We start from the raw sequence: 21610 nt of genomic DNA on the forward strand, positions 1-21610 counted from the left end.
CTGCCACAGCAGGCTATCACCAGGTGTTTGTACCAATTTTAGGGAGGGCAGATTATGGTGTAATCACTGCTAAGTCCAGTTTTAACTTAAGGGTTGCTATTTGTGATGTAAAACTGTAATGAAAGGACAGGTATTAGAGAAGTTAAGTATATAGCTTCTCTGTACCTACAGAAGCTAGGTATAAAAAGCAAAGGGATGTTTGAAAAGGCCTGAGATGTGTGCATCAGTGCTTATAGGAGGCAATTTTTATGCTTCTCTTTGTGAGCTGTTTAGGGTTTGTGAGTGCACGTTAAGATTTTGCAATTATGTTGGAAGCTTGTGAAGTCAAGCAGAAATTTTGAGCAGATGAATTTCGTGTTAGATTGAAAGCTGGGATGGGTTTGTCTGGAAGATTAAATGCCTGAGAACCCAACTTAGAAGGAGCTGCAGAAAAAAAAAAAAGTATATTTTAAATCACAGGGCTGACTTTCTAAGGAGCTCTGTTTGGAAAGTGGTGTTTTGGTCTGTAAACATTTAAAACTGGAAAAGACTGGTGGTGGAAAAAGGTAGGAGTGTGCTAAAGTGGTATCACATCCTGCCCGAAGGAGCTGACTCGCTGGGATTTTTTTTTTGTCTCTGATTGCTTTGATAAAAATAAGCTTTTAAAATTAGACTTGTGTGTATACAGTTAGTGGGTGTGAGGTGTAAGCAACTCTCTGCACCTGCTGTCAGTAAAATAAACCAAGAAAGGGGAAAAAAAAAGATGAAAAATGAGCTATTGGTAGAAATGGGAGCAGTGATTGAATTGTAGGTCCTTGTCAGCCTCGGCTGCAGGAAGCTCCTGAAATTGTGGAGGTTGGGTGGGTGTGAGGGCTCTGGGTGAGGTTCAGAGGAGGGGGCTCCCCACAGGGTCCTGGGGGTTGTTTTTTCCTCCCTTTAATCTGTCAGAAATGCTTCTGAACTAGGAGAATGTACAACATGTTCAGCTTTTATTTGCTCGGTGCCACAATTTTTGTGTGTTGATGTGCAGTGGGTGGGTGATAAAGATGTGTTCTGTTTCATGTTGGACTGAGGGGTGTCTGAACCCAAGGTTTATGCCTGGAATTGGGGTGTAGAGCTTTGTATGTCTGCTCCCACTTGATATTCTTGCCTGCTTACCTGGGATCATAATAATTATTAACTGGAAAGATGGGAGAGGTATTTCCCTTCCCCTAAATTGGGATCAGCAGTTTCTTGCTTAGTAAGAACTCACACCTCTTCTCCCTTCCTAGGCTGTTCTTCTAAATAGCCAGGGTTCACATGCCTGTTTTTCTGTCTGGGTATTTTCTAGGCAGATCTTAGTCCTTATCTGCTGTGGGATGCCCTTTCCAAATCAACACAGGCTGAGGCTGCCAAGGTGACACGGGCTAGGACAAGCTGTCCCCTCCTCTGCACTCAGCTGCTTTTCTTTCTTGTGCCAGAGGTTTTCACCATCCTGCCCTATCTTCCCACAACTGCCTTGTCCCTACTTCTGTCCCCGTGAGGCTGCTTTTATTTTTCCTCTCTATCTCTTGAACTCATTACGGTCATGGTGAAGTACAATCCAATTTTCTACCATAATTGCAGTCCCTCCTGCTTCATTATCTAGAAACTAAATAGCCTGTTACTTCCATCTTCTAGGTTATTAATAAACTGGGTGTAGGAGAGTTGAAACTGCTGCAGAAACTTGGATTAGTATCGTGCTGCTTCTTTCAGATGAGGTATTTGATGGGGACAGAGTGTGCTTTACCTCTGCGTCTGCACTCACATTACAGTGATTTTTTTAAGACTGGCCCTTTCTAATTGGCTTAGCCCAGTCTGCACTGGCTGTCAGGAGCTTTGCAGTGAAAGTAGAACATGCACTGCTCTGCTCCTGGGTGCTGTCTCTGGGTAATGAGGGAATCTTAATTGCTCAGAGGCCGGCTCTGATTTGTTCCCATTTATCTTGGTGATTAATCAATCACCTTCCTCTCCATCTGCTTGAGATAAAACATTAGATGTAGCTCAGCCTGTTTATCATGGAATCCCAAGCAAGGTTTGGCTTGGGAGGGACCTGAAAATTCATCTCATTCCACCCCCTGCCATGGGCAGGGACACCTTCCACCATCCCAGGCTGCTCCAAGCCCCAATGTCCAGCCTGGCCTTGGACACTGCCAGGGATCCAGGGGCAGCCACAGCTGCTCTGGGCACCCTGTGCCAGGGCCTTCTCACCCTCACAGCTTCTTCCCACTATCCCATCCAACCCTGGAGATTCTATGCAGCTTGAGGTGATTTTTATATATTTTTGAAATGTAAGCTTTTTTCCTGAATGCTTAAAAACTTAAATTCCATTGATCTCCCTCCAAATCACTGCCAGGTTTTGGGAACCCATTACCTCTGCCCTTCTGGAGAGGACTGCAAATACATCAGTGAATGCATCTCAGAATTACCTAGTTCAATGTCATTGCAGCTGCTACTAAAATTCCAGCAGTGAACCCTCTTTCCATGAAGTTGCAAGATCATATATTAGTGCTTCCTTGCCAGTTTTTAGGTAAAGATCAGATTGTATGATGCAGTATTGCATTTATACATGGTGCCTGTGGGGATACCTGGCTTTAATCAGGTATGGCTTGCTACTTCCAGGAGATCTCTCCCTGTATATATATACTATATCCTAAATATATATATTCTATATCCTAAATATATATCCTATATATACTATATCCTAAATCTATTGAGAGGAGCAGATGGTGGGGGTTGAAAAGCTCAGTCTAGGCTGCTTTTTTTTTGCTTTTAGGGTTTGTTTTACCCAGGCAGTCTGTTGGGAAGGGGGTCCAGGGCTCCTTTTGCAGCTGCAGTCTCATGTGGCAGTGATGGTTCCTTGGTCTTTGATCCTCGAACCAGCTCAGCTGCTCACGGTTTCTGAACTGTTGTTTAGCACAGTGGTTGTATTCAGGAAATAACCAAAATCATAGAATCATGGAATATCCCGAGCTGGAAGGATCATTGCTCCAACACAGACACCCCAGCAATCCCACCCTGTCCATCCCTGAGAGCATTGTCCAAACACTCCGCAGCTTTGGCAGGACTGGGGCCATGACCACTCCCTGGGGAGCCAGGGCAGTGCCCCAGCACCCTCTGCGGGAAGAACCTTTTCCTCTTTTCTTTTTTTTCTTCTTGTGTGTGTGGAAATGCAGTGAAAAACATTTTAAAATCAGTTTATTTAAATAAAAAATGTGAACCAGAAGACCGCTATTTGGCCATCTGTTTGAACGGAGAATTTTTGATCGTGTTTCCCTGAAGAGGTGCCAGGTTCTTGGCACTATTTTCTATCTTCTGAGGGAAAAAAAACCGGAGAGAATGTGCATGTGTGAGACAACTGGCTGCTGTTGTCAAAATGCACATGTCACTGGGAATATAAAATACTGGCTTTTAGAGCTGCCTCAGTCCTACCTTCTGTCTTACCCTGCCACAGTAGACGTTCAGCTGCTGCCTGCGTTTGTCGTGTGGCCAGCCCCCCAAATTTATCCTTCTCATATGGCTAAATAACTTCATCCCCGTGGCAATTTGCTTGAATAAAGAGCCTGGTGAGCGCAGTGGAGCCTGGGGATACAGCAGGAAAATCAGCGGCTGCTCCGGTGAGCAATTACGCGGTGGAACAGCTCTTGGCGAGAGGAGGGGGTGGCCAGGCTGTCAGAGCCTGGATTAAAGCCTTCATCCCCGGAATTCCCCATGTGAGATCCAGCTTTTGTAACAGAGAGCACCTCTGATTACAAATGTGTGCGGTGTTTAAAATTAAAACCATTTTTGCTGGTTAATTTCTGCGCCGCTGCTGATTCTGCGCGCTCACCTATGGAGCGTGGTGCATGGAAATGAGATCAGGAAGCTGTTGTTGATCCCCCCATTCCGATTTGTGCTGCCTCTTCAGCCAGGGTTGTCAGTTGCTGATGCACAGAATTTATTCAGCTTTATGTTGATCAAAGCTGTGTATTTATGTGGGGCATTTCACAGCAGGAGTGTGGCCAGATGCACCTGAGAGAGCTGGGCTGGTTTGTGGGCTGCTTCATGAGTCCCACCCTGTGCTGGCTGGGTTTGGGCACAGGGGCAATATTTGTCACCTGTAAAAATTCTGTGCACATCTGAAAACGAGCCTGTGTGAATGGATACTGTTGTAGCCCTAGAAAACTGGGAATAACAGCCTGGAAGTGCCTGTGGTGCCCCATCCTTGGGCTGCCAGTTGTCCCCTCCCCGTGGCCTCCCCTGGCAGGTACATCTGGGAGCTGAGAAACTCCCTCATTAAAAAGCTGCGTGTGTCATAATCCTGATGGGACCAGAGCAAAGCCAGCCTCCTCCCCTGGGAGTGGTGCTGTGGGTTTTGAGCTCGTTCTTTATATTAAGAAGGTCATTTCTTTGTTCTCAGTGCCGTTGGTTTAGACAGCAATTCCTGGCTCCATCACATTCGCAGATATTTAGGAAAATAGAGGATATTTTGTAGCCTTGGGAGAGTGTTTGGCTTCCTCATGGGTTGTTGTAGTCCAATATTTGAACTAGCTGATCTCTCTAATTTCTCTTTGCCTGTGGTGCTTTACAAACTCCAAGATGTGTTTTTTAAAAAATATTGAATGCAGAGCCGAACTGTCCCAAAATTGCTGCCCCTGCCTAAACTGCTCATGGGTCTCATCAAGGCTCATCAAATCAAAGGCAGAAGCAGTTTATTGTTTGCCTTAATCCTACAGATACCTGCAGGGTACAGCCTAGCTCTGTATATTCTTCACTGTTTATGCTTTTGTTTGTGTAAATTCTTGATACTGAGGTAGGTTTTCTTTATCTCTGTCCTGTGCAGCACCTAATTTTGTGGTGTGCTCATGATAAGGGCTCCTTAATGGTGTAGAAACACGAGTTATTAGGGATGAATCCTGCTGTGAGCTGAGATTTGCATAAAATAATTCCTACTCGAGGGATGAGCGTGAGTTTGCTGTTCCATTTCTGAGCCTTCAGATTTGTTTTGAAATATTTAGTACAGCTTGGAAATGCAGGGCATTCTTTCAAACAGTTTGGTTGGAGGGGCGTTAAATTCAAACTATTTGTCATGAAATACTTCAATCCAAACAAAAGTCAAGGATTGTGAGGATGTGCCTATTCCAGCTAATGAGCACATCCTGCTTTTAAGGGTGAGGAAGGCACTTGAGCAGATTTGAGCTGACTCTGCCTGTTGGCTGCAGCAGGGTGACATCCCTTGGTGAAGTGGGACAACATGTAAGGATCTGAATTTAATACTATAAATATTATAGCATTTAAAGATAGGAAATAACAATAATTGCACTGAGCTCCACACCCAATGTTTTTGGGGAAAGCAAGGAGCAGGTCCCCAAGGTGATAATTTAATGTGGATTCGCGTAGGAAAAGAGCTGCTGGCTAACTTGCACTATATTAAATTTGTACACTTTTCTAAGCTGCTCTCAACAGTCAAATAATGAAGAGTAATTCTCTTAGGGCTTACGTTTGTGAGCTGGGTATGTACACTCAAATATTTTTTTATTTTTCAATTCTCTACTTAAGCTTTTTATTCCACCCTGTCTGTACCTTCTTTGTGCCTCTGAGGAGTGTTTGAAGGTAGAGTGAGGCTGGCAAGGCATCCTGTTGGCCACGGGAATAATGAGTTGGCTCCTAAACGCATTCGGTGTGTGGTATTTTATAATTAGCTGGGGGAACTTTCAGTGTTTAAAAAAAAGGAAATAGGAAATGGCAATTAGGCAGAACTTTCCCTCTCTGATCACGCATATACTGCATTTCCATTGTTACTTACAGCTTTAAAGCCCCTCTCTGGAGGGCTCTATATTAAGTAATTCATCTTAGTTAACACTTCATTGGGAAGCACATGCAATTAATTGACAACGTGTAGAAATAACGGCCTGATTAATAGAAATCCAGTTCCTGAGAGCTGAGACTGGTTTCCTTTACAAGTTTTACATTTGTTTGGAATTGTTCTTTTCAGGTTCAGTAATGATATATATTTATCTGCCACTTGATCTGCAAAGGCAGGATTGAAAATCCACTTTGTGAGCGAGATAATGAAAATCCATACGTAGCTCTTCTGCTCTTTTTGTGCCATTAAACAACCAGAAATGTGATAGCCTTAATTGTTGCACATTTAATACTGCTAATAGGATAACTTTATAAAGAAAAGATTAAAAAAAACAACCCAAACAAAAAACCCCAGCACAAACCCACAAAACCTCCTGTTCTTACATCTTCTATTAAACACAGAATGTGTTTAAACATGCTTGAATGTTGCACAGAGCTGAGCTGTGGAGTAATCTTGGTTTGAAAGCTGCTGTTGTGGTTGGGCTCGGGGGGAGTGGTGGGTCTAAGGCAGTGTGGGGTTCCCCTAAGGCAGCAATTTTTGTGCAGATTGTTGTGTTTTGAGGATTGGCATTAGCCTGACTTATTTGCTTAGGGAGCTTGTTTGGAGAGCAGGTCAGAGCTGCTGGCTCTCAGCATGTGTTTCAATGCACTGATTTTGGAATAATGACAATTTTTGAAGCTGGGAAATAGGGTTTAAATCGGAACTAATGCCAGTTAAAAAAATAGGGGTGCAGAGTGAAGTTTAGGGTGTGTTAACAACTGTGTTTTATCTCAGTGTGGGAAGCTCAGCTGTGAGGGTGAGTGATGCTAAGCTGGAGGCCTTGGGGGCTCTGGGGCTTAGGTGGGGAGATAAGAGTGGGTTTGCTCCAGGAGAGAAGCCTAAATGCCTCCCCAGTGCTTAGGCCAAGTTTGCTAATCCTGGCTTAGGCTCTGTCACACCAGAAGCCCTAAATGGGATTTGTCATTTTTGAGAGGGGTAGCAGAGTGCCCAAAATACGCTTTTAGCCCCAAAAGAAGCAATCCCAACCCTGCCCTGGGCTGGTGGCTGAGTTCCTGTGAGCCAGGGGACAGGAGGTGACAGAGCAGCTGCTGGGGTTGGAGCCTCCTTGGTGGTCACAGGCACCCTTGTTCTGCATTCCCTGGAAATATAGGATCAGGAATAGGACGTGGTTGGAGGCTACGACTCCACTCTCTTCATCCAGGTGTCCAGAGCAGGTCTGGGGTTCATCCTGAGTCCGCAGCACAGGGTTCTCTGTTGGTTTAGCACATCTCCCCAAGCGTAGCACCATTGTAGCCTTTTTGTCTAACATGTGTCTGGTATCTTCCCTAACTGTGGTGTGTGAGTGTGGAACTCTCATTCCCATAACATCCCACCTGTGCTCTGAGAACTGGCTTCCCTTGAGGAAATGCTGATTGACACAAGAAACTGACTTTGGTGATGAGACACGACATTGTTTGTGTGCACTTTTGCCTTTCTTAGAGACATTTCTCTCACAATTATTTAAATTAGGTGATACATACGGGGTTTTATCTGTATGTATCAACCCAAGGACACCTAACGTGGGTTGTAAGGCAATTGCTGGCTTTTCCCCACATTATCTTTATTCTTTATATATATATAAAATATATATATATAAATAAGGCAAGTACGTGCCTTAACTTCGAGTAATTCCCATGTGTGTGCATATAAACTTCAGTCACATTCCAGTTGCTGGTGAATTTGCAAAAGGCCTTTTCTTTCCCCAAGCGAAGCCTTTTTCTGTTCAGTGTTCTGTGCCTTTGCTGTCTGTAACGAGCTGCTTTGTGTGGCAGGTGGGAGATTCAAGAAGGAGATAGTGGTTGATGGACAAAGCTACCTGCTGCTGATCAGAGATGAAGGGGGCCCTCCGGAGGCACAGGTGAGCCTAAAGCCTCGCTTTCCCTCCTTTTCCCAACTTCCTTGGAAAGAACTGGCTCTGCTTTGTTCTGTCCTGGGTCCTTCTCATCCTCCTGCTGGGAGAATTTCAGCATCACCCTCAAGTGAAAAAGATTTTATCCAGCAAATGGTTGGGATCTCAGTTGCGATGGATGGATGAGTGTGCAGAGCAAGTATCTGGGATTCTGACTGGGACCGTGCAAGTGAGGATGTACAGTTCATTTACACTGAATTCCCAAGCATTGTGCTTCCCCTGGTGACACATCAGAATTTCACAGAATCATAGAAAGGTTTTGGTGGGAAGTGACCTTAAAGCTCATCTCACTCCCACCCCTGCCATGGGCAGGGACACCTTCCACTAACCCAGGTGGCTCCAAGCCCCAAATGTCCAGCCTGGCCTTGCACACTTCCAGGGGCAGCCACAGCTTCTCTGGGCACCCTGTGCCAGGGCGTCACCACCCTTACAGGGAACAATTCCTTCTGAATATCCCATTAATGCTGCCCTGTGGCAGTGGGAAGCCATTCCCAATGTCCTGTCCTGCTCCACCCCTTATCCCAAGTCCCTCTCCAGCCCTCTTGATGCCCCTCTGGAAGGGGCTCTGAGGCCTCTCTGGAGCCTGTTCTTCTCCAGATTGAACACCCCCAGCTCTCCTAGCCTGTCCAAGCCATTGGCCATGGAGAAGACACTCGAGGGTTTGTGTGCTTGACCCCTTACTCTGCTTTGAGTAAGAGCTGGCTCTTGTGCTGCTTAAATCACCTCCGACCCAGCCACCCTTTCTGCAGGCAGCATCCTTGTCTTGGGCATCCTCCTCCTTCTCCTCACCTGGGCACTGGCAGGGTTTCCTGCGTGTTGGCTGCTGCTGGCCTTGCTTTGCGGGCTCTTCCCTCCCTCTTCCGGGAGGGATCAGCTTCCAAACAAGCGGTGATTTAGCATCAGGAACTGCGCTGCCGCCAAACAGCTGAGGGGGAGCGGTGCCAGCAGCAGCAGCTTGGGTTTCAATGCACCACTCCAGTTCCAGGAGGGTGAGAGCGTGGGGGAAGGTGCCAGGACAAAGGGGAAGAGAAAGGACGTGGAGGAAATGGAGGCTGAGAGAGACATCCTGGAAGGAAGTCCCAGGACAAAATAAAACGTTGGCACATCTGCAGCCGTGTCAGCAGCAGCAACAAGGAAAGCTCTGTCTGGGGCTGGGAGGGATTTGGCTGAAGCACCCCCTGGTTTCCAGCCTCTGATGCTTAGAGAACATTCACTCATCTAAAAATGTAAATAGTGGAGGTGTAAAGGGTCGGGCAGCAATCAGAGATGGCTTTGTGCCTGAGGAACTGAGTTTGCAGAGCTCAGAGGAGCTGCTGCAGACTGATGAGCAGCACGGGGTGTGCTCCTGGTACGTGCCAGGTAAATTTGGAGCTTTGCTGTTTCCCAGTGGAAGGTGTCCCTGCCCATGGCAAGGGGTTGGAGTGAGATGAGCTTTAAGGTCCTTTCCAACCCAAACCATTCTGGGATTCTGTGGTGGCTGAGATTTGTTCTCCATCCTCAGGATTTGCTGAAGAGGTTTGAGCCGTCAGTGCTGTCTCACCTTTCAGCACGAGGGTTTCCTGTAAATTCCATTTGGAGTTTTTGGGTGTAATATCAAGTTATATGTCTATTAAAAATCTTTAATCTGTTCATTAATTCCTGCAATGAAAAGTTTGCTTGTGATTCATGAATAATTGGGATTGAATTCCAACTGCAAGAAGTAAGGAGCTGACATGTGAGATTCCTGGCAATGTGTTATGGCTATGTCCCAGGTTACTGTCCCATTCTTTTTGGCAAAATTGGGAAAAAAGCAAACTCCCCTGAAAACTGTTTTTATGGGTCTGTGATTTCTCCTTTTTTTGCCAAAGATAAAATGGTTTAAAGATGAAAATAATTCAATTTCCTACTGTAAAACCAAATTAACCTAGTGACTGACTGTCCTGGGGTGACTTTATGATGCTTGTATCCCCAATCCTCTCAAAATTGCCCTAAACCAGGACACTGACCTACAATGAGCCGCTGCATGCAACTTTTTACATTTAAAACTTTTTTTATAATTTGGGTTTGGGCTTGCCTTGAACTAACAGCTCTGCTCACTCACAGTAATAAGTCTGAGAATGGATTTTTATACTAGCAGCTGATTTATTCTTGGTTTAAACCATTCCCTTCACAGTACTCTGGATGAGACAGCCAGGGTTTCCAGACCTTGTGTTTCCCAAAATTCCTTTGGTTTCCTGTACCACAGGTCTGATATCCACAAAGATTAAGTTGCATTTCAATATGGAAAGAGAAATAAGGAATTGCTAGAAATGTTTTGTGTCTGCAGGAGCTGCACTGTGTAAATCTGTGGGGTGTTTTAAAGTAGTCTTTCTTAGAAGGCTGCTGTACACACTGCTCAAACATTCAGAGGGTTTAGAGAGACTTGACTTCCAAATGGATGCCTTAAGGACATGGCAGTCGTTGGGAAGAGTCCTTGGCATGACACTGCTGAGTCCAGTCAACAAAAACCATTTTATAACGAGACTCAAGGCCACACCTCCCAAATAATGACGATGTCTCCAGTTCTTCTGGTTCCATCTTCTGGTGTGAACGGTGTGGTGGTTGACCTTATTCTGACAGTGACTCTGTTATGGGTTAACCAGCCCTGTCCTTCCCCTCTGGAAGATTGTCCTCCTGACTTGAAAACCTCAAAACAATCTTTTGTCTATTTTTACACCATAACAGCCCAGGCAGTGTTTGGTTTCAATACAATCATCATGAATATGCAGAGCCTTTCCCCAGTGAACCTCTCTGTTCAGTGTGTCCCCTGGTATGTTGTAGTAATAATATAACAAAGAGCATGAAAATCCCCTGGCTGAAGCTTGTTTCCATTGCTCTAAATTTGGGTAGGAATGGAGTCACTTAGGGAAAAATAAAGGCAGTGAGGTAAGCTGGAGTTTTTTCTTGACGTCCTGTTTACATTCACTGTTAAGTTAAATGTCTTTAAGCTATCTTAATTCATTTGTGAGCTAAAAGCTCCTCACTTGCATGGTCGCTGAGGAGCCCCTTGGCTTGGCCTGTGCACCTGCATGTCTCGGCAGGTTCCTGATGCCAAGAGAGGGCAGTTTGCTCTTCCACTGACAGCAGAACAAGGCGCTTGGTGCTGTTGGCTCAGCTGAGAGTGTCTATGGTGAAGAATTGAAAGTCTCAGGTTAATGCTTTTGGACATGGATTAAGATGTGAGAAGTGACCTGGCATTACCAGCAACATCAGCATGCATGCATGGGGGCCCAGTCTGCAGATGAGTGCTGCTCATTTCAAATGCACAATGCAGCAATCTCAGCCTGCTGTGTTTTCTGGGGATCAAACCCAGCGTGCACTGACAGTAGTTGTGCTGGTGGTTACACACCCCAGTGAAGAAGAGGTGCTCTTGTGGGGAAATCCCTTGTGTATCCCAGATCCTCATGGCTTGCAGGGTGATGAGATTCATTGTTTTAGCAGCTTATCCCCCTGCTGAGGCGTGGTTGGTTGTGAGTTTTTCTGGTGTGTATTTACTTTGCAGGAAGGTAAGCATATTTCTCTCTTAGTTTCCCTTTCTTCCCCCTCCTCGCTGCTCTTCTCACAGTTGGCCTTTTCCATTTCTGTCCCGCAGTTTGCCATGTGGGTGGATGCTGTTATCTTTGTGTTCAGCTTGGAGGATGAAGTCAGCTTCCAGACTGTTTACCACTACTACAGCCGCATGGCCAACTATCGCAACACTAGTGAAATCCCCATGGTCCTGGTGGGCACCCAGGGTAAGTGCAGCCCTCATTTCCAGATGGGCTTTTGAGACTCTTCCAAGCTGGCAAAGCCATGTCCTGGCCTTTCCCCTTGGCTACAGGGTTGTGGCATTGCAAGGACAGTGTCTGAGGTGACAGAAAAATGTCCTGGCAGCTCCCTCGGAGAGGGAGTGTAGCACTTCAGCAATGAAGAAAGAGGGGAAGTTTAGGTTAGATATGTACAAGAACTTCCTCCCTGGGAGGGTGGGGAGGCCCTGGCACAGGGTGCCCAGAGCAGCTGTGGCTGCCCCTGGATCCCTGGCAGTGTCCAAGGTCAGGTTGGACATTGGGGCTTGGAGCAGCCTGGGATAGTGGAAGGTGTCCCTGCCCATGGCATGGAGTGCAGCACAATGAGCTTTTAAGGTCCATTCCAACTCAAACCATTCCAGGATTCTGTGACTTGCAAGGAAATTTTCAATAATGCTTTCAGTGCATGCTGGTTGTGGTGGTTTTCTTGCTCAGCTGGGAGATGCCCTCGTTGAATTTGGGCAGGTAAATCAGTTGTGTAGGGAAGTTCTGCAGCCAGACCAGTTTCTGTGTGCTTGGCACTCTAGAAGGGTTCAATGCCCTGGCATTGCTTAGGGGCAAAAGGATGAGAGCTGGAAAACCTCCAGTGCCACGGTAGGAAGCAGAAGTGAACCCTGGCCTCAGGCTGTGCCTCTGGGAGACCTCTGTAAATCAAGTAGAAATGCAGCTTCTTGCCACCTGAACCAACCCCGTCCCCACTTTCTCCTTCAGAAATAGCAGCTCTCCTGCAGGGAAATACAGCAAGGGAAGGTACCTGAGCTATTTCCATTTCTTTGGCATTTGAGTGGTCTTTTGAGTATTCTCTGCCTTGTTGTGCCAGTGTATTCCAGTAATATTCCACCAGTTTCCCATACTCTGATTGGTTTGCTGCATTGGTAGAGGTGAGGCTGTTCTGTTCCTGACCACACAGAACCATGGAATCATTAAGGTTGAAAAAAATTCTTTAAAAATCATCAAATCCAGCTGTTCCCTCAGCACTGCCAATGCCACCAGGTGCCACATCCACATGACTCTTATGTCCTTCCAGGGTTGGTGACTCCAGCACTGCCCTGTGCAGCTGGGCCAGGGCTGGAAAACACTTTGGGCACAATTTGAGGCCACTTCTCTTCATCCTGTCCCTTGTTCCTGGGGTACAGAGCCCACCTGCTGCACCCTCCTGTCAGGAGTTGTGCAGAACCAGAAGGTTCCCCCTGAGCCTCCTTTTCTCCTGGCTGAGCCCTCCCAGCTGCTGCTCACTCCTTTTAAGTTCCTTCCCACTGGAACATCTCCTTCCAAGAGTATCACCAGGTTGCTGTTCTGTGTTAGAAGAAGAAATTGTTCTTGGTTCAGTTTTGGGCATCCTCATTTTTAGTGTGTCCCAGTGTTTTTGGTGGTGTTGAAGGTTTTTGCTGTTTTTTCAGCCACAAGGTCAGGGAGCAGTTGGCCTTCCCCTGCCTCCTGCCGAGGGGTGGCAGCGCAGAGGGGATGTGTGGGCAGCAGGGAAGGAGGAATCACAACCTAGATGGAGAGGGGAGGAAACAGATGATAAGAAGGAAAAGGGGAAGTAGGAACAGAAAAAGTCTTAGGACAGCAGAAACTCCACCAAAAAGCAGAAAGGAGCTGCTTTGAAGGGCCTCATTTTGGGCTTGAAGCTGGAGTTGAAAAGATGAAGGGGAAACACTTCTCTGCCACTTCTTTTTCTTTGTGCCCTTCTGACACTGGGGTATGGTTTTCCATCTCCTTCCTGTTGCTTCCAGAAAAAGAAAAGTTCATTTTCTGTTGGAGCACTGATGCAAAAGGGGATTTTTTTCAAAGATGAAAATAATGCTAATTCTAGGAATAAGCATCAGGAAAAACCACAGCTTTTTGTCTGTATTTGACAGTGAAACGAAATGTATGAAATACATAAATACACTTGTTAAAATACATATTTGAAATGTACCTTTCATATCATAGAATCTCAGAATGGTTTGGGATGAAGAGCACTTTAAAGCACATCTAATTCCAGCTCTATGCCACGGGCAGGGACACTTTCCACTAGCCCTGGTTGCTGTAAGCCCTATCTAAGCTGGGCTTCTTGGTTTTGTGAGGTGTTCTTGGAATAAGATGTGAAATGAAATCTTTCCCAAAATATTAACACTGGCCTAGTGCTTCCAGATTTCTCCTCTGACTTCCAAAGGCAACTCAGTGCCCCAGCCTGAACCACCGAGGAACAAGGAGGAAACTTCAGGAAGCTGTGGTGTTCTGGAGCTGAACCCTATCAGTTCCTTTCCAGTTAAATGTTATCAGCGCCCTCTGCTGATAAAAAATAGGCTCTACTTTTCCTAATTTCTGCTTTATTTTTGTTAATTGGATCTGATGAGAAGGTAATGACGTGACATTGCTGCCACGTCTAGTTTCAGGTGCTGCTTCTTTCCCAAAGAACGAATCTGTTCTGCTGCTGTGGGTGGTTGCAGATTTTAAGGAAGACTTTGTGGGCAGCTCTAAATGCTGCAATCAGTGCCTGTTGTAGAATCCCAGAATGGTTTGGGCTGAAGGAGACCTTGGGGATCATCCAGTGCCACCCCCTGCCACAGGCAGGGACACCTTCCACTAGCCCAGGCTGCTCCAAGCCCCATCTGGCCTGGCCTGGAACACGTCCAGGGATGGGGAGGAAGAGTAACACAGTACTACTCCCAGGGAAAAAAAAAAGTTCATTTTCAAGATCTGTTAATAAGATTATCACTTCAAATAGTATCACCTTTGTGTACAGAGTTCATCACTATGATAGAGGAGCAAGAAAGAAGCTTCTGCTTCATATATTCTGGTGTAAGGTTTTATCAGCTCCTCTGGATAAGCTCCAGAAACTGAAATTTCTGATATTCAGCTTTCATGAAAAGAAGCTCTTTGGAGAGAATTACCAAGTATGATTGTTTAAAAAAATACAATTTTTATCAGCTTCTCTGATAATGTTCCCACAGCATCTCTGGGTGTCTTTACAGCAGAGTCTGAGAAAGTAATTTCCAATTAAGTTCTGTTTCTTGAGAATACATCATATTTAATATTTCACACTCTTTAGTCACTGATATTTACAGAGGCCTAGAAACCATTTGACATGTATGTACTAATCACCCACTTGTTTCCTTAAATATATTTTACATCAGAGCTCATGTTCTTTCATGTGATTGTGTATTTTTTTTTTTTTTTTTGGCAACAACTGAGCTCAGTATATGTATTTAAGGAAAGCAAAAAGCATTGGAGGTTTCCCCCCTGGCTTTTAGCATCGTGTACTGGTAGTTTTAACATGGAAATGTAAATTAGAGCGATGTGCACCCTGTTTCATGGTTTGTATTTAAACTCACTGCTTGGCTATTGGTCAGTATGAGAGGAGCTGGGATGAAGTCGCTCCAGGGGAGGTTCAGGTTGGCTATTAAGGAAAATTTCCTTACTGAAAGGGTTGTCAAGCATTGGAACCATCCCTGGAAGTGCTCAAAAACCACATGGATATGGCACTTGAAAACATGGGCTGGTGGTGATCGTGGGTTAACACTAACACTCTGCAATCTCAGAGGTCTTTACCAATTTCCACTACCCTCCTGTGACTGTGAATCCCAGGCTGGTGTTTCCAAGTGACCTTTCATGGGTATTTCCCCCTGTCGTTGTGCAGATGCCATCACCTCCACCAACCCGCGGGTCATCGACGATGCCAGAGCCAGGAAATTGTCCAACGACCTCAAGAGATGCACTTACTACGAGACCTGTGCCACCTATGGGCTCAACGTGGAGAGAGTCTTCCATGACGGTACAGCCGCCTTTCTTCATCCAGCACATCCCTCCATCTATAGCTGTCCTTTCTTAGTAATGACCCATCTGGGATAGCTCAGATATCTGCCTGCTCAGTTAAAGAAAATGCTGACTTTTAGGCATTCGTGTTGTGTTTTCTAAGATGGCTCCTGAACTTGAGCATGTCACATGTGCACTGATGTGTTCTCCACCAGCACCTTTTGTCTTAAGCATCTTAAGCTATTTTTAGTCCTGATTTAATTTTCAGTTTTCTTTGGTGCTTGCTTTATTTTAGCAAAGTTTTCTTTGGTTTGGTTTCAGCACATGTGGAGAGGCTGAGGGGCTGTTTGTGCAGAGTAGCTGAAAATGCTATGTTGGAGTACAGTAGAGTTCATGGGGTGTTAAAAATTGAGAGATAGGTTGGATGTTGGGCAGGAACTGTTCCCTGGGAGGGTGGGGAGCCCTGACACAGGGTGCCCAGAGCAGCTGTGGCTGCCCCTGAATCCCTGCAAGTGTCCAAGGCCAGGTTGGATGGAACTTGGAGCAGCCTGGGATAGTGGAAGGTGTCCCTGCTCATGGCAGGAGTGGGACAGGGTAAGCTTTAATCTCCTTTCCACCCCAAACCATTCTGGGACTCTTTGAGAGTCTTGTGTAGGGGTTTTGATCCTTGTGGGTCCCTCCCAGATCAGGGTATTCTGTGATTCCATCCATGATCCTGGAGTTGTATGAGATGGGATCTGTGCCCCCTCTAGTGGAATTTCAGCCAAGTGTCCTGGGGCTTAGCGGGCTTCTCTTCTCACCGGGCTCCTCTCATGGCTGAATGTGTCAGCCACTCATCACAGCAGTTTGCTGTGTCTACAAACCTTCTTAATTAAGTTTTAATGCTTCTCAGAGCTCCTTAGTTCTGGGATTTTTTGTTGCTGGCTTCTCGTTGCAAAGTCCTGCTCTGCCTGTGCTTACGTGAGGCAGTGTCACATCAGCACCTTGCAATGGGGTGTGATAAAACACTTCAAATTAAAAAAAAAAAGGGGGGGAAATTTCAAATTTTTACGTGGAATAAAAAGGCGACACATCCTAATGATTATATTGGAGAAAAAATAAGATTGTTGTAATTTTTTCATGGGGGAAAAAAGAGGCAAAACATTGCACGTTTTATGTGGAGAATACTGACATGCACCCAGTTTTTACCCATGCTGTTGGTCAGATTTCAAAGAAGAGCATTTGAAGCTGCATCTTCCTGCTTTGCTCCGTGTTTTCTCTTGAACTAGTTGCAAAAATTACTGTTTTGACTGCCTAGATTTTCTATATTGATTAGGAGTTTCAAAGAGCCATTAGGGGGTTTTGTTAGCACATTTAGTTTTGAATGTTGGCTATAGTTAGATTGTTAATTATATATTCCAAGTCCTGGTGTTTGTGGCTGTGTCTGCAGTCTCCTTCTTGGTTTTTTTGGTTTTTTTTTTGCTTTTCTCAGAGATTTTGAGAGAAGTCTCTTGGCACAAAGCTAAGTGTGATAAACTTGTAAGCATTAGGAGGCTCATTTGTCTCTCTTTGGTTGTAAGAAAGAATTGACAGGGATCATGTGTTTTAAGAAATATCAGGGTGTTGGTTAAGCCCCATGGCAGCCAACCAACTCTTTAATATTTGCCAGCTAATAGGATTAGAAATGCTTCTGTATGAATGGTTTACACTTGCCAGACACGTCTGGGACCGAATCCAATTCCTGATAATTTTTGCTGTTTATTTCAGCAGGAAACAAAGCAACTTCTTAACCCGGTTAAATGAGGGGGTGTGAATGAGCAGTGCGAGCTTTTAATAGGGAGCACTTGATTAAATATCCCTTGGTTTGTGCTGCCCTGGGGTGTTCAGGTTCAGCGCAGCTTTAATGATTTTTAGTGGCTTCTTCAGAGGGTTCACATTAGTTGGGCAACCCGGGATAGTGGAAGGCGGCTCTGCCCTGGCAGGGAGCAAGAGGAGCTTTAAGGTCCCTTCCAATCTAAACTATTCTGGGATTCTCTGATAGTGAAAAAAAAAGTTCCAGCCCACAGACTTTGGTTCTGTACACAATTAGTGGGTTTTGACACCAGTTCCTGGATTGGGCTGCTTTGCCTGCAAATTTTTTTAAAACCTGTTTTCTTGTTTCTGTGTTGTGCTTTGCTGTGATGTAGAGCTGCCTTTTGGAGGAAGAAATTGGAAATAGCACTGAAGAGCCTTTTACTCCTTCATTGCACACACCTTAGAAATTAAATTTCTAAATTGTCCCCTGCAAGCAGCTGGTGAACTTAGTGGTCATCTGTTATGATTCTTCTGTAGTAACTCATTTCCCATTTTCTCCACAGCTGAGTGGTAAAATAATTTAACTTGAATGATTATTGTTATTATGAAAATGCTGCTTTATTCTCGAGTTAAATCCAAATACCTTGTTTCCAGTGCTTCATTACAGCTGATAAACTCACTATTGATTGTAACAGATGGAATCACAGAATCACTTAGGTTGGAAAAGACCCTTAAGATCATCAAGTCCATTGGTTCATATTTTGTAAGAGGAATGCTGAGTAAAGGGAAAGCCAAAATCCTCCTTCATATTCTGCTATATTAGAGGCTGTTTTTTAACCTTCAGTCATGTCCCACTGAGGTTTAATCTCATGTACTGTTGGGAATTAAAACCTGAATTTTGGACTGAAATAAAAAAAAGAGAAGTTCCATGTTTTAAGAGTTTAGCTTAGTAACGTGTCCAATGATGAAGGATAATAAGTCCTTTCTTATTTTTTGGTATTTGAAGGATAATAAATCCTTTCTTTTTTTTTGGTATTTTGAATAGTTGAACAAGGAAATTGCATTTTAAAAATGAGATAAATGCTAATAAGATCCATTTTGCTTCATGTTCCAAATTAAGAATTAGAGCCTTTTCTTTCCCCCTGCTTATCAGGATGGATTCTATCAATGACATTGGAAATGATTATATTAATACTTCTTGTCAGCACAGTATTGTAATGACTGTGTACTGCCCCAGGATGCCTTTTTAATGGTTTTAGCCTTCTTGAATTAGCTTGATGTACCATTAATGCATGAGAATTGCTTTTATTTCTGTTCATGGTGTATTCGTAACTACACATCTTGCCCTGCTTTATGTTCGGATTTTCCCGGACCCATTTAACTGTGGGCCATGCGAGTGTCTGACACCACAAAGGTGCAAGTGTTCCCATATTTAGAGGATAAAATTTTACTCTCACAGGGCAGGAAACAAAAGGGTTTGAGTCTAACCGGGGTTCACAGTTGACTCTGTCTCTGTAGCTTAGCAGTTCAACCAAGGAGGTTTTACCTCATCTAGATGACCTTAACATCTAGTTTTTGATCTAAAACTGCCCAAAATAACAAGAAATCTGTGAGTATTGAGGCAGGAGTTGCAGATCTGTGATGGCAGAGGCCAGTGCTGCCTCACAGTTTGCATTTTGCTCTGGTGCTGTGCTGCTGCCAGTATTTTTGGATGCTTTATTTGCAAATTAAGTAGTCTTATTAAGGAATATGTCTGCTCTGTGCAAAAAATCTACCAGAAGTATTTTATTTCTAGATCCAAATCATGTTTCCCTCTGGTTCTGAACAAAGGTGTCTAAAAGGAGAACTTCAACGCACCATTCCTCTGTTAAGGGATGGGAAATGACAAATTAATCCTGGTGCACCCAGATTGAGGGGAGGGCTGTCACTTGCCATCAGCATTATCAAGTCAGCTTTTCTAGCTGTGTTTTCATTAGGAAATGTTAATCAGCCTAATGGGAAATAAATAAAAGGGAAGTAAATCGGTCCCATGCCGACAGCTGTTTTGGGAAGGTCCGACGTTCACTGTGGCACTGGATGTGGCCCGAGGGATTCTCTGCTTGGGGAGCTGGGCTGGGCTGGTGGGACCCCAGTGCAGGGCAGAATGAGGCAGAGGCTCCCTGGGCTCCGGGAATTCCTTGGATTTCCTTGGATTTCCTTGGATTTCCTTGGGTTTTCTCTGAGGCCTTTGGCAGTGTGTGGTGTCTGAGGTGGGATGAGCTGCTCGGAGCGCTCAGGCTGGTCACACACGGCCTGGATCAGCCCGCTGATTCTTTGGCAGGCCCTCATGCTCCAAAACCGCTGGGAAATCTGTATCTCGGCTGGTTACGTGTTTGTATTTTCCTGGTTTGTTTGTTTTGGGGGTTTCTTAATGCAAAAGTGACATGAGGGAGTCAATTTCTTTTCCTCGACACTATGGCTTAGCCTGGAGCAACAAACGCTCAAGCCGCGTACATTATAACCCCCTGCTCATTTGAAGTCGTTTCAGTTTTAAGTTCGTTTTAAGACGTTGATTTTAACGTAGAATTCCCGGTTTGCTCCTGATCCACGCTCCTTTTCCCCGGGAATAACGGGGCGCGGCGGGAGCGGCCGCCAGGGGGCGCCGGCGCCGCGCCGTGAGGGGCCCGTGATGGCGGCGGCCCCGCGCTGCCCCTCGGGGCTTTGTGTCACCGCACCGGGACATTCAAACGCTCCGGCCGCCAAAGCCGGCAGCAAAGAGAAAGATATAAACAAAAATCTGCTCACCCTCGTCTTGTGAAGTGTTTCTGTTTGTCTGTGTTTTATTCCGAACTTACTTCAGCTTCGCCCTTGCTCGTGCTTTGCCCTTGCACTTGTTGTACCCTTCCTGCCTGCCTGTAACTTCTATGGGCTATAAATAAATAGCAAGGTTTAGTTTGGAAACAATGGAAACAAGCATTTCAGTGGTTGGGTTTTTTTGTTGGTGGTTGTTTTTTTTTTTCCCCACATATGTTTCTTCTGTTTTCCAGGTAATCTCTCAGCCCCATTCCTGCAGGTGACGAGTTCTGGTGTCATAAATCAGACTGCACATTATTGTAGCAAGGCCCAGTGTTAACTAGCAGGAGGAAAATAAACAATATCCAGAATTTATATAGCATAGGCTTGAAATGAGCTGTGTGAATTCAGCAGTGCTTGGTGAAACAGGTAGAAGAAGACTTCGTCCTGGGGAGCAGTTGGCGTCAGTAGGATTGGGCTGGAAAATGGATCCAAATCCTTGGATTTCTATTTTCTGACTGATTGCCAAATTTCACTCTTTACAGTTCAAGGGTTTTTTTCTGTTGTCCCCGAGGAGTTAGGAGGTCTCTGTGCAGTTCCCCTCGTGCTTGGTGCTGTCCAGTGTCTCGGCTGTGCTGTTTAGTGGGCACAGACTTCACCTTTTTGCCAATTTTTTGTGAAATTTGCAGCAACTTTGCAGGCACTGGGGACTTTAAGATTGGTACTGCTCTGTCAGGTTTTTCAACACCACACCTGGATCCACAAACGTGTGAAGGAAAGAAAAGAGATCTTCCTGTGACTTGTCTGCATCCATTTTGTCATGTTTGGGATCAAACAATGGGATGAGGAGCTGTAGTCCAGGGTAGGGAATTTAAGAAGTGCTTCATTGAGCACAGAGGAATCGAATGATGTAATGCCAGTAAAAGTTCCAGGGAGGTTTTGATTTTAGCTCTGGTGTGTCATTCAGTAGGTGACTTGTAGAAAACCATAATCTCTTGCAGAACTTTTTGTGTGACTTTTAATTTTATAGCAGTTATTTTATGGCACTTCCTTTAAGTCCTAATATAAAGTGTATGCAGTAAGGCAGGTTACTTAAAACCTAGAGCAGAGCTGCTGATTTTACGCTATAGGTGACAGCTATTAAATTTTTTTGCAAGTACAATAAATGCAAGACCTATTTCAACATAGACAAAATCTTGATTAAATGGTAAAAACAATGTTGATAGATCTCAACAAAATGCAAAAGAATTCAGATTTTCAGTTGTGACAATTCAGTATTAGTCCAGTAAAGTCATATTCTCTAATGCAAACACTAATTGAAATCCTGGGGCAGGAAGCAAGGTGGTTGTTTGGGGATATATTGCCCTTTTTAAAAAAAATTTTACAGTAGATGTGAGAGTAAGAGGCAGAATCAGTCTGTGTGACAGACTCATGTCTGTTGAGCTTGGGAGATAAAGTGTTATAAACACGCATGTGGAGTGTCTGGTGAGCAAGTAGGAATCGTGTTCCCTTAGAAACAGAAGTGAAAAATTCTGGAAGAAGGAGGAAGTTTAAAAATTCTTTGTTTTTCAAATCTCTGCTGTTCTCAGTAAAGACACCAGAAATGCAGAATAGAAATAAGCCATAAGGCAGCGTTGTCATGCTGCAGTTCCTGGCAGAGCTGGTGGCAGGAGCTGAAAAGAGCAGTGACAATTTCTGGGATTCATTTTGAGCCAAGTGGCCTGAACAGCA

At 44.8% G+C, this 21610-nt stretch overlaps 1 protein-coding gene across 7 annotated transcripts in view; it reads left to right on the forward strand.

Annotated features, from left to right (window-relative positions):
- AGAP1 (ArfGAP with GTPase domain, ankyrin repeat and PH domain 1) overlaps positions 1-21610 on the forward strand; it is a 309343-nt gene that overhangs the window by 105212 nt on the left and 182521 nt on the right. For all 7 annotated transcript variants that reach the window (XM_063400016.1, XM_063400012.1, XM_063400015.1 and 4 more), the window contains exons 4-6: positions 7654-7739; positions 11401-11542; positions 15219-15353. In XM_063400016.1, coding sequence (XP_063256086.1) covers positions 7654-7739; positions 11401-11542; positions 15219-15353 — 363 coding nt within the window. The remainder of the gene's footprint in view (positions 1-7653; positions 7740-11400; positions 11543-15218; positions 15354-21610) is intronic.

The sequence above is a fragment of the Prinia subflava genome, chromosome 6, assembly GCF_021018805.1.
Source record: "Prinia subflava isolate CZ2003 ecotype Zambia chromosome 6, Cam_Psub_1.2, whole genome shotgun sequence".
In the NCBI taxonomy this organism is placed as follows: domain Eukaryota; kingdom Metazoa; phylum Chordata; class Aves; order Passeriformes; family Cisticolidae; genus Prinia; species Prinia subflava.